At 49.7% G+C, this 16,798-nt stretch overlaps 1 protein-coding gene across 1 annotated transcript in view; it reads left to right on the plus strand.

Moving 5' to 3' along the window:
- Positions 1 to 15,420, plus strand: part of LOC104296993 (fibronectin type-III domain-containing protein 3a) — a 47,360-nt gene extending 31,940 nt beyond the window's left edge. The window contains exons 11-26 of the mRNA XM_009896861.2: positions 912 to 965; positions 2,320 to 2,441; positions 2,526 to 2,700; positions 2,939 to 3,025; positions 3,655 to 3,793; positions 4,817 to 4,885; positions 5,191 to 5,309; positions 5,412 to 5,517; positions 6,312 to 6,487; positions 7,260 to 7,373; positions 7,813 to 7,962; positions 8,888 to 9,168; positions 10,545 to 10,757; positions 12,460 to 12,626; positions 13,134 to 13,255; positions 14,211 to 15,420. Coding sequence (XP_009895163.2) covers positions 912 to 965; positions 2,320 to 2,441; positions 2,526 to 2,700; positions 2,939 to 3,025; positions 3,655 to 3,793; positions 4,817 to 4,885; positions 5,191 to 5,309; positions 5,412 to 5,517; positions 6,312 to 6,487; positions 7,260 to 7,373; positions 7,813 to 7,962; positions 8,888 to 9,168; positions 10,545 to 10,757; positions 12,460 to 12,626; positions 13,134 to 13,255; positions 14,211 to 14,528 — 2,412 coding nt within the window. The 3' untranslated portion in view covers positions 14,529 to 15,420. The remainder of the gene's footprint in view (positions 1 to 911; positions 966 to 2,319; positions 2,442 to 2,525; positions 2,701 to 2,938; positions 3,026 to 3,654; positions 3,794 to 4,816; positions 4,886 to 5,190; positions 5,310 to 5,411; positions 5,518 to 6,311; positions 6,488 to 7,259; positions 7,374 to 7,812; positions 7,963 to 8,887; positions 9,169 to 10,544; positions 10,758 to 12,459; positions 12,627 to 13,133; positions 13,256 to 14,210) is intronic.
- The last annotated feature ends 1,378 nt before the right edge of the window (positions 15,421 to 16,798 follow it).

The raw sequence follows: 16,798 nt of genomic DNA on the forward strand, positions 1-16,798 counted from the left end.
ACTAAACCATGCAACTTGTTCCTAACATCCAATCTACATCTCCTTCTCTCATTTCAAACCACTGCCCCTTGGCCTTTGCAAACAGTCCCTCTGCAGCCTTCTTGTAGGCCCCCTCCAGGTGCTGGAAGGTGTTTTATCCTGGCTGATAAATGGATATGACCTAACCTTGTAATTGCTAGTCTTATACATAATTCTTACAAACCCTTAAAAGTTCTTTTAGCTTTTTTGACCCATCCAAAGGTAAATTTCTTTGGCCAGTTTGTAGCTTTAATGTTTTGGAGCCTGACTTTTGAACATACACAGCAGCTGGGAAGATTTGTTGGTAGCCTCTGTTGTTGTTATGACTACACTTGCACCTGGAAAACAGTTTATGTAGCTCAGCAAGTTTAATCAGTTACATTATTTGTGGGGCCTGCACTTAGGAAGTTCCCAACTGGTGTGTCATGGCAAGCACAAAACTTGCTTGTCTGAGTGCTTGTGTTGAGCACTGAACACACAGTGCAGGGACACCAGGTAGGGGGGAGAAAAAGCTCTACAAATATCATTTGCATGATTCACCAAATAAAGTTCAGAGTCTAAAGAGTCAGAATTGATAGAGGTAGGAGAGCAGCTGGAGAGCCATCAGGAAGGAGCAACTCAGCACCTTGGAGTACCTTCTAGTTCTTCCCTTTCTGACTCACCTCACCTCTGTGCCCACAGTAGTTTCCATTTGTGACAGGAGTGTCTGTGGAGAAGGAGGAGGCTCTGCTCTGAGCCTTCCTTTCAGCTCTGTGCTAAACAGTTTGGTTTCCAAGGCAGTTGGTGTGTATTAGTTGTTAAAATGGGGGTCTGGCTTTGTTTGACTCTGCAATGATGTTTTGAGAAGCACTACCACTGGATTTTAACTCTTCTCATTGTTTCTTTATTTTCAGTCCTCAAATGACAATGGTTCCAAAATAACCAATTTTCTTTTAGAATGGGATGAGGTAAGACCTTTTCTAGTGTAAAAAAACAATCATAATGACCTCTGCAGGCCAATTATGCTTAAAAATACTTTTTGCTTAGGTCCATCAGCTATTTTCAGTGCAGCTTCTCCAGACAGTTTTAAAGGGACAAGTCAATTAAAAAGCTTGAATCAAACTCCTGGGCTTGCAGAAATTAGAGTAAGACAAACCTGGCAGATCCTCTGAGAGGACAGTGACAAGCTCCCTCATTGGCTTCTTGTCATTCAGGGTATGATTATTCCCCATGGTCTGTTTGAATGGCTTCTGTCTTTGGTAGCTGGGAAAAACAGCTCTCAGCTTTTGAACTTGTTGTCTCCTGCTGTCATGTATTGCCCTTTTGTCAGACCTACAGTGCCAAAACCCCAGACAGACACCTCAGTCAAAATGTGGGGTTAGGACCAGGATTCCTCCCAGCATACTCCCTGTGACATTCATGGAACTGTGGGGGTTGGAAGGGACCTCTCTAGAGGTCGAAATGATGTAGAGGCCATCTAGTCCAATGCCCCTCCGAAAGCAGGGTCACCCCAAAGCAGGTTACCCAAGATGGCATTCAGGTGGGTTTGGAATTTGTCCAGAGAAGGAGACTCCACAGCCTCTCTGGGCAGCCTGGACCAGGGCTCTGGCACTCTCAGAGGAAAAAAGTTTTCCTTCATGTTCAGATGAAACTTTCTGGCTTCCAGTTTGTGCCTGTTGCTGGGCGCTGCTAAAAGGAGTCCAGCCCCATCCTCTTGCCCCCTCACCCTATTTAGACACTGATGAGCATTGATCTGATCCCCTCTCAGGATGCTCTTCTCTAGGCTAAACAGCCCCAGGCCTCTCAGCCTTTCCTTCTCATAGAGACGCTTCAGGCCCTTCAGCCTCTTTGTAGCCTCCTCTGGACTCTCCCCAATAGTTCTCTGTCTCTCTTGAACTGGGAAGCCCAGAACTGGAGCCAGTATGTCAGGTGTGGCTTCACTAGGGCAGAGCAGGAAGGGAGGAAAACCTTCCTTGACCTTCTGGCCACCAGGAGACTGTTGGCCTCCTTGGCTGTGAGAGCACACTCATGGGGAGCTTGTTGTCCACCAGTACTCCCAGGGCCTCCTCCATGGAGCTGCTTTCCATCAGGTCAGCCCTAATCTGTAGCGGTGCAGGGGGTCAGTCCTCCCCAGGTGCTGGACCCTACACTTCCCCTTGTTGAACTTCATGAGCTTCCTTTTGGCCCAGGTCTCCAGCCATTCCTTAGGCTTGCTCATATTTGCACTGTGATGATGAAACTTAGGAAAACTGAGCATGGTCTTAGCAGGGAGAGCACAGTGCCCACGTCAAACACGCTGAGGCTGTTCTCACTCTCTCGAAGGGCAAGAGCGGACCCTTCAAAGAATGCTACTACGGACACCTGAAGCAGTACAAACTCACCAAACTCTCTCCTTCCACAAAGTATTCACTCAGATTAGCTGCTAAAAATGATATTGGAATGAGGTAAGGAACACAAGCATTCAGCTCATTGATGTTCTGCTCAGCTCTGGCTTCTGCTGTTAACCTTTTGTGACGCCACCTTTCCAGCGGGTTCAGCGAGCCGGTGACGTACTACACAGCAGGGATTGTCCCTCCAGCCCCCTCACCCCCCGTGCTCCTTGAAGCAGGAGTGACCTGGCTGGCATTGAAGTGGAGCCCACCAAGCGGGGTGGCCATGGATGACTCTCTCACTTACAGTTTAGACATGGAAGAAGAAGGTTCTGTAAGTGCTGGGGTTGGCTACGTGGTGTGAAAGCCTCATAGGCAGCGGTGCTTAAAGAAAGGCATTAACCATTTCAGCTCCAGATGAAAGGGTGCAAAATACTGCAGCATCTGGCAAGTGCTGCATCTGCTCATGAAACAAAAGGTGCAGTTCAGGCTAAGAAAAAAAGGTTGATCTGACCTGATTTGGGGTTTGTTGTGAGGGATTGGTGACTGTTCCTGTTTCTTCTCCTTCCCAGGGCTACGGTTTCCAGCCGCAGTACAACGGAGATGAGCTCTCGTGCACTTTAAGGAATCTGAGGAGGAGCACATCCTACAAGTTCAGGGTTTGTACTGGATTTTGTTTCTGATTCAATGACAGCTTTCTGCTCTCCTGGAGTTTTAGCTAAGACACTTTCTATGGAGACAGCAGAAAATGGCCTGCAGTCCTTTAATTGTCATCATACAATCATTAAGGTTGGAGAAGATCTCCAAAACCCTCGAGTCCAACCACTAACTGCCAGGTCACCACCAAACCGTGTCCCTCAGCACCACATCCACACTGCTTTTCAATCCTTCCAGGGATGGTGACTCCACCCCTGCCCTGGGAAGCCAGTTCCAGGCCTTGAAAACCCTTTTGGGGAAGAAATTGTTCCTCCTGTCCAACCTAAACCTCCCGTGGCAAAACTGGAGGCTGTTTCCTCTTGTGCTATCGCTTGTTCCTTGGGAGAAGAGACTGACTCCTACTTGGCTCCACCCTCCTTTCAGGTAGCTGTGGAGAGTGAGAAGGCCTCCCCCTAAGTAGGGAGAGTTAGGATAGTTTTTGGTGAAGTCCTGAACCAAAGCACATTTTCTTTCTTGTGTTTCTGTTGTGTGATTTGGTTTTGTTTGTCATGGAAGAACCTCGTAAACAGCAGGATGTTACTTGTCAGTCAATCAAGCACTTACTTACCTACTCCATTCATTCCTCCAACAGCTCTTTGCCTACAACAGTGAAGGAAAAAGCAGCCCTAGTGAGGTGGTAGAACACAGCACCAACCCTGACAAGCCTGGACCACCGAGTAAACCAGCTGTAAAGGGCAAGATCCACTCGCACAGCGTGAAGGTTATGTGGGGTAGGTGGCCTGGTGTGCACGCTGGGTTTGAGTGCAGCTCTTGTACTTGTGGTCACCCAGCAGTGCAGGATGAAAACCAGAGATGAGCTCAGGCTGATGATTTGTCTCTGCAGATACCATTATTGCAGGAGAACTCAGGAGTGCTACCCAGAATTCCAGCTTGGCTCGTGGCAGGGCTGTGGTACTGAAGTCATGCTGGTTTTGCTCACCTTAGGGAAGCAGGAAATGCTCTTGGCTGGTGCAGTACCCTCCAGCTTTGTTGTGAACACAGTCACAGCGTGGTGGGGGTTGGAAGGGGCCTCTGGAGATTGTCCAGTCCAGCCCCACCTGCTAAAGTAGGCTTACCCACAGCAGCTTGCCCAGGGTTGCTCTCAGGTGGGTTTGGAATCTTTGCAGAGAAGGAGACTCCACAACCTCTTGGGAAGCCTGAGTCAGGGCTTTCACATCCTCACAGGAAAGTTGTTCCTCATTTCACATGGAACCTCCTGGGTTCCAGTTTGTGCCTGTTGCCCCTTGTCCTGTCGCTGGGCACCACTGACAACAGTCTGGCCCCAGCCTCTTGCCCTCTACCCTTTAGCTATTGATCAGCATTGAGCAGATCCCCTCTCAGGCTGCTCATCGCCAGGCTAAACAGCCCCAGGGCTCTCAGCCTTTCATCATGACAGAGATGCTGCAGGCCCCTCAGCATCTCTGTAGCCTCCTGTGGACTCTCTCCAGTAGTTCTCTGTCTCTCTTGAGCCGAGGGGCCCAGAACTGAACACAGGACTCCAGGATTTTCATGCGCTTACAACTCGAGCAGTGGTGCCTGAAGTAGGCAGCCTTTTCCTGGGGGCCTTCTTCCTGCCACCACCACCATTATGGAGAAATGTGTTGTGCAGAGTTTGCTGCTTCTGGTTGAGCTGAGTTTTTCACCTGAATATGTTCTGTCAGGGTTTGCTGTGTGCTCTGTGAGAAGCTGATAGGAGAACAATGCCTTGCTTTGAAACCCTCTGTCACTTACTGCAAGATGTTGGTTTCTTTCAGAGCCACCCAAAGATAATGGAGGAGCAGACATCACTAAATACTTCTTGGAACTCTCAGACACATCAGTTGGTAAGACATCAGCCTCAAGTACTGACTCAGCTTGTGTTAATTCGCTGTCCTGAGTCACTGCCCTGTGCTCCAGCCATTACTCTTCTGTCTCCAGCTGTCCCAGGTTGTGCTCCACGTGTTCTCTGCACCACTGGTCACTCAGTGGCTTGACTTCTTAGTGGTTATTAAGCAGATTATTAAATAGAAATCTCAATTAGGTTAATCTTAATTGCATTAATTAATCTTAATGAATACTTGTGTGAGAAAATTGTCAGGGTTGATTCTTGCAGGTTTTGTGGGGTGAAGTAATTGCTTTCTTCCCTCAGGAGGTAAATGGGAGCCTGTCTACAGTGGTTCCCAGAGAGAGCATGTGTGTGATCACCTCAAGCCTGGCACTTCATACAGACTGAGAGTTTACTGTGTCAGCAAAGGTGGGGAAAGCCAGGTGAGAAAAAGGAGAATCAATCTGCTTCTGGACACCATTTCTAGTGATGTTGTAGTGGCATGTTTCATGTTCCCCCTCTAACCTACTGCCTATTACCTCCAGGCTTCTGATGTTGCTACTGTTACCACATCAGCTGTTCCTCCTGGCCCATGTCATGCTCCATGCCTGGTGGGCAAAGCTAAGCCTAAGGAAATCACTTTGCAGTGGGGTAAGCTCCAGTGTTGCTGAGCAAAATGCTTTGCTGCTTTGGTTTAGGTTGGATAGTCAAAGAAACTTCTTCACTGAAAGGGTTCTCAAACACTGGAATGGGCTTCTCAGGGAGATGGTTGAACTCCCATCCCTGGAGGTGTTTAAAAGAGGTGGTGAGGGACATGGTTTAGCCCCAGACTTGACAGAGTTATAGAATGGTTGGACTTTGATGATCTTAAAGGTCTTTTCCAACCAAAACAACTCCATGATTCCAGGAAATGAAAGATCTGTAGAACTCTTGAAGGAAAGACTTAAAATAGGTAGCTGTGGTCCATGCCCTTAGTTGTTTGGGTGGGGGTGGTTAACACCAGAGCTTGCTAACCACCTCCAGTTGGTGATGCATATGCAACAATATGTTGAGACTTGAGCAGACATAAAGGTCTTGCAGTGAGAAGGGTTTGTGGAGTGCTGACATGCTTGGCAATTAAACTTCAACTCTCCTCTCATTTACATTTCAGTAGAGGAGACACATGGAAAAGTAATGAAGGTAGACTGGGGTTTGTGGAAAGCAGGTGAAAAAAGCTGGTGAAGGCCACCTTAGAGTAGTCTGTCAGTGCCTGTGGGGCAAAAAGCAAGCTTGAGGAAGTGTTTCTGCTCAGACATAGGATAAAAGTCTTCATTCTTGACTTGCAGAATTCATCTGACACAACTTTTAGCTTGAGAAGGCTGACTAGAAACTGTTGGACAGCAAAAGTTGGTTGTGAAACTAATAGGGAGGGGAAAAAAAAAACCACCCAATCTTTTATTTCCTAGGCCCACCATCTGCAGATGGAGGCTCTGGCATTACAGAATACATCCTAGAGATGGCAAACTCCGAGCAGGAGGAGCGCAGGCAAGTGTATCAGGGCCCAGCAGCTGAACATCTGGTGAGCAATCTGCTTCCAGGGAGGACTTACTGCTTCTGGATCCGAGCAGCCAATAAAGTGGGGGTAAGCACTGTGCCCCTGAGAGCCCCTCTTTTCCCTGGTGATGGTACTGTTGCCTTACAGTCCTGATCCTGGTTTGCAGTTCCTGTCTTCTGTTCTGTTGAAGAAGCAAAATTTCATACAGCATAAAAAAATAGAAGACTCAGTAAGTTAGGGCTGAAGGAAGGGTTGAATGTCCCTGACCACAGGGCATGTTCCTTGTGTAGCACATTCCTCTTGTTGCTTGCTGGATTTCTGTCAGCACCAAAGGGGCCTACTCCTGAGTTAGTGCTGGACATTCTCTTGCTGCTTTTAGTCCTTTCTTTGACTGCAGTGGCATCATTTCTGGCTCTGGATAGCCACTGAGAAGCTTGTGCCTGAAGAAATTGCCCTCTGGTTTACAATAGGTCTGGACTCTGTGGCTTGTGGTGTGGGAATGGCATTGTGTGGAGAGGGGTGTGTTCAAATAATGCCAGGTTTGAACAAGGTTGGGATAAATGCTGGTTGCATAAATGTCTGTCTGAAACAGTACCCAGCTGCTCCTAGAAGCCAGATCCTGGCTAGAGGGGAAGGAGGAGTTCCAAAAGCATAGCAGTGGGAGGATTAGAGATATCCTGTAGGCACAGGGCCAGTGTAGAAACTACCTGAAAGGAATTTTAACCAAGGCTCTGAAACTAAGCACTGAGCTCTTCTCTTTATTGCTCCATCAAGTCAAAAATGCTTTGTTTTCTTCAGCCCTTACACATCATGATTTGCTGTGCTGCTGTTGGATTCATGCAGTTGTGTTCTCTTGCAGTTTGGCCCCCACTCAGACAAAGCAGAGGTCTCAACTGCCCCAGGACCCCCTGATCAATGCTGTAAACCCCTGATAACTTGTAAAAGTGCAACTTGTGCTGTGGTTTCCTGGGAGGTAGGTGTTTGTGATGTTCAGTGATGCAGAGATCAGCAGCTGGCTTTTGGAGCTGCTAGGGAGATGTGTGAGACACAGGAATGGAAGGGGTAATGAGGGGGACTAGATTGCTTTATAGAGGTTGGTGAATTTCCCCCTTAATCAATTGGGTGACATTTCATCCTCCTCATGGTATGGTAACTGACATGCCATATATGTTTTGTTCATCCAGATGGTGGGAGGTTGTGAATCACTCAGAGTTCTGGTCTGAGCTCTGGTGGTGGTGGTGGTATAGCCACATGTCTAGCTAGAACCCTTTTAACCAGCTGAACTTCAAGGCAGCTGTGGTGGAGAGGACCTCAGGTTTCAACCCCAATGCTTCCAGTGCAACAAGCTGACATTTGGGTGGGGAACCTGTGTGTGCAACAGCTGAATGAAAACACATCCCTTGACCCCACAGAGCCCTGCCTGCAATGGTGCAGACATCAGTGAGTACAGAGTGGACTGGGGGCAGATGGAAGGATCGATGCACATCATTTACACCGGCCCTGGCCACAGCTATGAAATGAAAGGTCTCACACCTGCAACCACCTATTACTGCAGAGTCCAGGTAGGAGAGGCCTTCTGTTATGTGTTACTGAGCAAATGAGCAAGTGCAGGCAGTGAGAAGAAAAACTTCAGCTAGAGATGAGAAAACTCCTGAGCTGTCATCTCCTAATAGCCTCTAGCAGCAGCAGCATGGCCAGCAGGACCAGGGCAGAAATTGTCCCCAGGTACTTGGCATCAGTGAGGCTGCACTTCAGATACTGGCTTCCAGTTTAGGCTCCTCATCCCAAGAAGGACATTTTGGTGCTGGAGCAGGTCCAGAGAAGGGCAGTGAAACTGGTGAAGGGTCTGGAGACTAGGGCTGGTGAGGAGCAGCTGAGGGAAGGGGGGTTGTGTAATCTGGAGAAAATGAAGCTCAGGGGAGAACTTCTCACTCTCTACAACTTCCTGAAAGGAAATTGGAGCCAGGTGGGGGTCAGTCTCTTCCCCCAGGTAACAAGTTATAGGACAAGAGGAAATGGTCTCAAGTTGCATCAGGGGAGGTTTAGGTTGGCCATGAGGAAAATGTTCTTAACTGTAAGCGTGGCAAAGCTTTGGATCAGGCTGCCCAGGGCAGTGGTGGAGTCCCCATCCCTGGAGGGGTTTAAAGGCCATGGAGATGTGGTGCTGAGGGATGTGGTTTAGTGCTGACCTGGCAGTGCTGGGTTAACAGCTGGACTCAGTCTTGAAGGTCTCTTCCAACCTTAGTGATTCTCATGCTGTGTGGAAGGTGACAACACTTTGCCTTCTGCCCAAGCCCCTCCTTGACCGCACGTTTCCAGCAGGGAAACGCAGCTCTGGTGCTGCATTAAATGCAGAGACTTCGTGGTGCTTACTTCTTCTGAGGGACATTTCCCATTCCCTTCCACATGGCTTTCAATCAGATGCAGGAGGCAGGGTGGTAGAGGTGACCACCAGGTTTGGTGGGCAGCAGCTGGTCTGTCTTTCAGGCTGTGAACGTGGCTGGAGCGGGGTTGTTCGGCGAGACTGCTGTGGTGACCACCCCTGCCTCAGTGCCTGCAGCAGTGTCAGTGCTGCACTTGCTTGAGGAAGATCAAGTGGAGATTCCTTTTCCTTTATCCACGTGCCTTGCAATCCAGTGGGAAGAACCAAGCTGTCATGGGTCAGAGATCACTGGCTACAATATAGAGTATGGGGAGAAGCAGCTAGTAGCTGTTGGAAGAAGTACCAGCCACGTGCTCGAGAACCTGCTGCCTGACACCCTGTACAGGTAACCATCAGCCATTTCATTTTGAGCCTGCATCTGTAGGAGTCTCAGCCAACAGCTTTGAGGGTGGTGTTTACAGTTTCAGAGCAGTTCTTCATTCAGGCTGTGGGCCCAATTCTCTGCAGCTCCAAAAACACCAAACCAAAATTGTCATCTCCAGAGTCCAACCCTGGTGAGCAGAGTTGAGATTCCTGTGTCAAGATGAATGTTCTGTCTCACAGCCAAAGCTTTCTTCTGAGGTTTCTGAAGGGGGCTACAAGAAGGCTGCTAAGGGACTGTTTCCAAAGACCTGCAGTGGTAGGACAAGGAGCAATGGTCTGAAATGAGAGGAGATTTAGATTGGATGTTGGGAACAAGTTCTGCACCATGAGGGTAGTGGTTGCCCAGGGAGGTGGTTCAGGCCCCATCCCTGGAGCTATTCAAGGTGAGGCTCGACAGGGCTCTAGTGGAGGATCTCCCTGCTGACTGCAGTGGGGTTGGACAGGATGAGCTTTGGAGGTCCCTTCCAACCCAAACCACTCTATGATTCTACTCCTCCTTCATTGAAGCATGGCTCAGCATCGGTAGGAGACAAACCAAACCATTCAGGTGAACGTGGAGGCCTCAGGCACCTGTTCAGTGCACAGAATAAACCTGAACAATGCTGAGAAACTCTGCAGCTTCATTATGTGGCAGACAATGGAATTGTGTTGCCTTGTTTTGGAGTAGATTACTTTTACAGTTAATTTCTAACTGCATTTTAATTGCTCTATTGTTTGGGGTGTTTTAACTCTTTATTGCCAAGTGTTCATTACCTACCAGGGCTGATGGCCAGGTCCCCAGAGTGGTGGTCAGTGGAGTTCAATCCAGCTGGCAGCTGAGCTGAGTCCTGGGGCCTGTTCTCTTCAATATCTGTGTCAGTGATCTGGATGAGGTGGTTGAGGGCACCCTCAATCAGTTTGCAGGTGACACCAAGCTGGGCAGGAGTGTTGATCTGCTTGAGGGTAGAAAGGCTGAGGGGAGACCTTCTCGCTTTCTACTACTCCCTGCAAGGAGGCTGGAGTGAGGTGGGACTTCTCTTCAAGTAGCATGTGATAGGATGAGAGGAAACAGCCACAAGTTGTTGCAAGAGTGGTTTAGGTTGGACATGAGGAACACTTTCTTCTCTGAAAGGGTTGTCAAGGCCTGGAATGGGCTGCCCAGGGCAGTGCTGTAGTCACCATCCCTGGAGATACTCCAAGGCCATGTAGTGGTGGTGGGCTTGGTAGAGTTAAGTCAGGCTAATGGTTGGACTGGATGACCCTGGAGGTCTTTTCCAGCCTAAACAATTCCTTGGGCTTATGATTTCTTTTTTTCCCCAGTGAATTAACCATGTAACTGCTCTTCTCTCCCATCTCCAGGATCAGAATACAGGCCATGAACAGCTTGGGAGTTGGGCCTTTCAGTCATTCCATTAAAGCCAAAACAAAACCACTACCTCCTGACCCTCCTCATCTTGAATGTGTGGTCTTCAGCTACCAGAGCCTTAAACTTAAATGGGGTGAAGGTCCAAGCAGAGCTTTAATTACCAACCCTACACAATTCAACCTGCAGATGGAGGACAGGTTTGGCAGGTGAGACAATCAGGAGGCCATTGGTGCTATACAACTTTGTCTTGAGTTTCTAAGATGTTTCAGTCATCCTCACTTCTGTTTGCACTGGTGACTGATTTGCCAGCACAAGGTTTGCCTCCTCGTTTGCATTTTTGCATCCTATCTTTCAGCTAGAAATGCTGTTGATAGCTGTTCCACTTTTGCTGTTTAAATAGCCATATCACACTGTCCTCTTTGGCAGTTCCTTTGGGGTTTGGACATGCTAAACAGAGTCCAGTTTGCATGTAGGAAACCTGGAGCTGGCAGCTGTCCTCTAACGTGACATTCCGACTTACCTGCTATGGGAAAGGATTCTTCTCTGGATTCAGATCAAGTTTGGCTTCATTAGTAGCTGTGTCTGGATGTAGCTCAGTGAGTGGATGCTCCAGGAATGTAAACTCAGACTTCCACCAGTATGGATGGGGTGTGCTGCTCATTTCAGGCACACACTGAACTGTCAGTGACAAAAGAGCAGAGCTCAGACTGCACCTGGGTCACCAGAAGTGTCACTTCTTTGTGCTGCAGTTAGGAGTGAAAGCATTTGCCAATGCTGACAGATCTGTGCCTGCTAAATGACTCTGATTTGTGACAGATCTGTGCCTGCTGAGTGATTCTGGTTGGTGTCTGACAGATCTGTGACTGCTGAATGACTCTTGATTTGTGACAGATCTGTGCCTGCTGAGTGACTCTGGTTTGTGACAGATCTGTGACTGCTGAATGACTCTGATTTGTGACAGATCTGTGCCTGCTGAGTGACTCTGGTTTGTCTGACAGATCTGTGACTGCTGAGTGACTCTGGTTGGTGTCTAACAGATCTGTGCCTGCTGAGTGATTCTGGTTGGTGTCTGACAGATCTGTGACTGCTGAATGATTCTGGTTGGTGTCTAACAGATCTGTGCCTGCTGAGTGATTCTGGTTTGTCTGACAGATCTGTGCCTGCTGAGTGACTCTGGTTTGTCTGACAGATCTGTGACTGCTGAGTGACTCTGGTTTGTCTGACAGATCTGTGCCTGCTGAGTGACTCTGGTTTGTCTGACAGATCTGTGACTGCTGAGTGATTCTGGTTGGTGTCTGACAGATCTGTGACTGCTGAATGACTCTGATTTGTGACAGATCTGTGCCTGCTGAGTGATTCTGGTTTGTCTGACAGATCTGTGCCTGCTGAATGATTCTGGTTGGTGTCTGACAGATCTGTGCCTGCTGAGTGATTCTGGTTTGTGACAGATCTGTGCCTGCTGAGTGACTCTGGTTTGTGACAGATCTGTGACTGCTGAATGATTCTGGTTGGTGTCTGACAGATCTGTGCCTGCTGAGTGATTCTGGTTTGTGACAGATCTGTGCCTGCTGAGTGATTCTGGTTTGTGACAGATCTGTGCCTGCTGAGTGACTCTGGTTTGTGACAGATCTGTGACTGCTGAATGATTCTGGTTGGTGTCTGACAGATCTGTGACTGCTGAATGATTCTGGTTGGTGTCTGACAGATCTGTGACTGCTGAATGACTCTGATTTGTGACAGATCTGTGCCTGCTGAGTGATTCTGGTTTGTCTGACAGGCAGATCTGTGCCTGCTGAGTGATTCTGGTTTGTCTGACAGATCTGTGCCTGCTGAGTGATTCTGGTTTGTCTGACAGGCAGATCTGTGCCTGCTGAGTGATTCTGGTGTGTGTCTTGTCTGTTCCTGCAGGTTTGTGACCGTCTATAGTGGTCCCTGCCACACGTACAAGGTCCAGCGCCTCAGTGAATCCACCACCTACTATTTCAAAATCCAGGCCTACAACGATGCTGGAGAGGGAGCATTTTCTGAAGTTTATGCTTTCACTACAACCAAGTCTCCACCTGCACCTCTTAAAGGTGAGTTTGCACCAAACTAGGAACTTCTGCAAGCCCAAGGAGTTGCCCGTGAGCCTGCGGTGTGCTCTGGCAGCCAAGGTGGCAGCCAAGGGTATTTTGGGGGGTGGTCAGCAGGTAAAGGGAGGTTCTCCTCTCCTCTCTTGAGGCCACATCTGGAGTACTGGATCCAGTTCTGGGCTCCCCAGTTCAAGAGAGACAAAACTACTGGTGAGCATTCAGGGAAGACCACAAAGATGCTGAGGGGCCTGAAGCATCTCTCTGATGAGGAAAGGCTGAGGGGCCTGGGGCTGTTTAGCCTGCAGAAGAGCAGCCTGAGAGGGGATCTGCTTAATGCTGATCAACAACTAAAGGGTGGGGGGCAAGCAGATGGGGCTGGACTCTTTCCATTGGTACCCAGTGACAGGGCAAGGGGCAGTGAAACCCAGGAGGTTCCACCTGACCATGAACACAAGAACATCTGTGGAGACCATTGTTCTCTTTCTAAAATCACTTCTGGTTTTTTTCCAGCACCCAAAGCAACTCAGCTGGAAGAAAACACTTATGAGATCACATGGGAACCTCTACAGCCCATGAAAGGAGATTCCATTGTTTACATCCTTCAGCTTTCTGCTGGGAGAGAGTTTGATCAGGTACCTCCTGCTCAGCATCAGGATCTTGAGGGGTTTTCACTTGGAAACACTGCTGCCAAAAAACTTGTCTGTGTTTGAAGGCTGAAGCTGTGTTTGATGCTCGTGGCAGGGATGGTTTTAATGTGGGCAAGGGCCTCGATTTACAGCCCTGACTCCCAGGCTGCTCCACTTTCCATCTTAGTTCCTCCCACTTAGGCTTTAAGCTGATGATGGCTGAGGACAGCTTTCAGTGGAGGGTCCTGCTGCTCCTTCTCTTTACAGCAGTGAAAGGTGCCCCAGATTGAAGCTCACAAAGCTTCATTTTCCTGTTGGCTCTTTGCTTGTGCTTGAGAGTGAAGACAGGCATGGAAGTCACTGGGAGAGCTGCTTATCTGGAAGTGAGTTAAACCCATCTTACCCTGTGCTCCCAGCATGTCCCAGGGCTCTTCTGCTTATTAAACCTTATGGTCTTTGTTAGTCACAGAGAGCACCTGCCTCCTGCTTTTGGATGAGCTTTGTGGGACAATGGTTGTGCACAATGAGATTTCCTTTGTGCTCAGAGCTTCACAGCCCAGGTCTGTCAGTGTGGGGCACTGCAGGAAGCTTTGGATCATCCACAAGGAAATGACTCAGAATTCTTCAGAGATAAAAGCTGAGATTCACAGAATCACAGAATGGGCTGGGTTGGAAGGGACCTGCAAAGGTCACCCAGTCCAGCCCCCTCTGCAGTCAGCAGGGACACCCTCATCTAGATGAGGTTGCTCAGAGCCCTTGAATATCTCCGGGGATGGGGCCCCAGCCAGAGTTCCAGGGTTCCACCACCATCAGGGTAAAGAACTTGCTCCACCAAGTTGGCTTGAAGAGAGTGACTTCAGGCAGCGTCCAGCTCTGCGTGTGCAGGTGCAGCAGAGAGGAGGGAGCCAAGTGCTGTCTGTAAGGTGAACCCCGCTGAAGCCTTCTCTCTTCCTCCAACCAGGTGTACAAGGGACCGGAGACCTCCTTCCGCCTGCCGAGCTTGCAGACAAACTGTGAATACCGCGTCCGGGTCTGCGCCGGCCGCCAGGCCCAGGACTGCGGCGGGGCGCAGGAGCTGTACGGCCCTTACAGCCCCAGCACGGTGTTCTCATCTCAGAGGCAGGAGGCGGCGCCGGCCTGCGCCGACGCGGCGCCGGAGCCGGGCGAGGGCAAGCAGAGCCTGCGCGAGGAGCGCCTCATCGCCGTGGTGCTGCTCTGCGGCTTCGCCGTGGTGGCCATTCTGTTCGCCGTCGTCATCCAGTACTTCGTCATCAAGTAGAGGAGAGCCCTGCTGGGCGCTCGGCTCTCTGGGCAGGAGCCATCTCGGGTATTTATGGTTAGTCCCAATGAGAATCCTCGCCGGGGATGCCTCCTCCGGTGCGTCTCCGCTCGTGCTGCTGCCTGACGGCGAGGCTGGGTCGGCGAGATCCTTGCCCAATACCGAGCAGAGATTTCTTGTAGAAAGGGTAATGAATCCTGGGTCCTCTCTAATCAGGGTTAGCTGTTAACGGGACAGCGCGACAAACTGCCTTACGGCGCGCGCGGGGCTGCGCACGCCCCCTTCCTCTCTCCCAGTTCGAAGTGGGGCCCTCGGGGCCGGGGTGGGGGGGGAGAGAAGGCATTGACCAGAGCGAGTCCCTTTTCCAGTCCAGCCAGAGCAGTGGTTTAATCAGGTCTCGTTGTAGTTTGGTGTAGACGAAATACAGCGGCACAGATGCTTCAGCTTAGAGCATTCCTAGAGCATTCCAGGTTTAATATACTGTAGAGGGCCTGCAGAGCATTGGCGTAGCGCTAGCACCGCTTCACTTATTCTAATCTTCTGGATCCGGTAATCAGCAGTTCAGGTGTTGGGAGCCGAGGGTGCCCAGCCTGCCGAGAGCCTCCGCCGAGGCCCTGGACGGCAGGAGGTGACGCAGCTACAGCGCAGGTGCTGCTGCAGAAGGGGCCCCTGCGGCCCCGCAGGCTCCGGAGCAGAAAGGCTTTCTGCTGCCGGGGAGCAGCTCTTGGCCCAATCCACATTTCACTCTCAGTGCCTGAGAGGAAAGTAATTTCCTGTGCTGCCCAGGGAGATCTCCGCAGCGCTTGCAGCAGAGCACAGGGATTGTCTTTAAGGAGAACGAGTGCATTTATGATAAATGTGACACTATTTGGCTCAAACTGAGCAAACCTTTTTGGGGTTTTTTTTTTTCTTTTTCCTTTCCTTTTTCTTTTTCCTTTTTTTGTTTTGTTTTTGTACTGTTGTTAACCTCCAAAAGTTCCCTCTGCTTTTTGGATGCCCTCCCAGCTTCAGCTGACTTAGCCGAGAACTCTTTTCAGACGCCGTTCCTCGGACGTTTTAACCCGACTCGCTATCCCGGCGGTAGCAGCCTCTCACATTCCAGTTGTTTCCAAGATGGGAATGTTTTCCACCTGCTATGAACTGTTCTGAAACTCATCCTCTTCTTTTTTTCCCTGGGGGGGGGGGGGGGGTGGGGGTGGTTTTGGGGGAAGGGGATACTGTGCACTACAAACGAATCCACTCGGCGGCGGGGAGGGGGAAACCCACAGCTGAATGGTGGCAGCCGGGCGCTGCAGAGCAAACATTTCACCAGCTGCAGTTCCCAGCTTCCCAAGGGGGTTGGAATTGCCATAGGTAGGTTTGGAGTATTCCCCAGAGACTGTGGCTGCTCTTTGCCCGAGTCAGAGCGAGGCACTCGGACGTGGAGGGTCGGATGTGGCAGCGCTACAGGCCTGAAGCGTTTCCCCTGGCTGATCCCTCGCAGGGTCTTTCTCCTGTGGCAGTCAGGGAGTGATCCGGTGTTCCAGCTGTGCTTCAGATGTGGGAGAACCCTCCAACAACGCCCTAGCACCGCTGAAATGCTCCTTCAAAAGTAAATTTATGGTGCAATCTGAAATGCAATCTTTGTTTTCTCCCCCCCCTCCCCCCCACCATGCTCTTCCTTTTGTACTCTATTTATTTTGATTTCAAAGAGGTCCTGGAGAAAGGAGGAAAAAACAACCCAACAAAACAAGTATGTTTGAATGTATTGTTCTACTTGTAGCAGAACTTTAAGTGAATCATTTCTTCTCTCCTAGAAGTCTCTCCCTCCAGCGGTGGAAAGAGTTTTATACAGATAGTAGTCCTTAGTTTGCAGCAGAGTTTACAGTCTCTCCTTGTTTTCTCTTCATAGCCTCCTTTTTAGCCAACGAAGACTGCCTGCAGCAAACCTCTGTGGCCAAAGGGTTAACTGCTTTGCCTCTCCGAAGGGAGTTCCCCGGAGGTTTCTTTGGCAATAACACTTCTGATCGTTTTAAATTAGGGTCGCAGAGTAACTACTAACGAGTCACAGCTCCTGAAAAGCAAAAGGAAGTTCCTTCTGGTGTGTCATTGCCACAAAACTCCTGCTCCCAGGCACCACCTGGGTGAGCCTACAGCAGTGCAGACCTTACCATCAGCTGTTACCATTCCACAACCATGTACCCTCGTGGCATTAATTCATGTAGTAGGTATCTTCAGTTTTTCTTGTATTGTTAATTTTTTGAGGTATCTCAAACTTATGTTAAAGCTGC

This window comes from Dryobates pubescens, chromosome 18 (assembly GCF_014839835.1).
Source record: "Dryobates pubescens isolate bDryPub1 chromosome 18, bDryPub1.pri, whole genome shotgun sequence".
Classification (NCBI taxonomy): Eukaryota; Metazoa; Chordata; class Aves; order Piciformes; family Picidae; genus Dryobates; species Dryobates pubescens.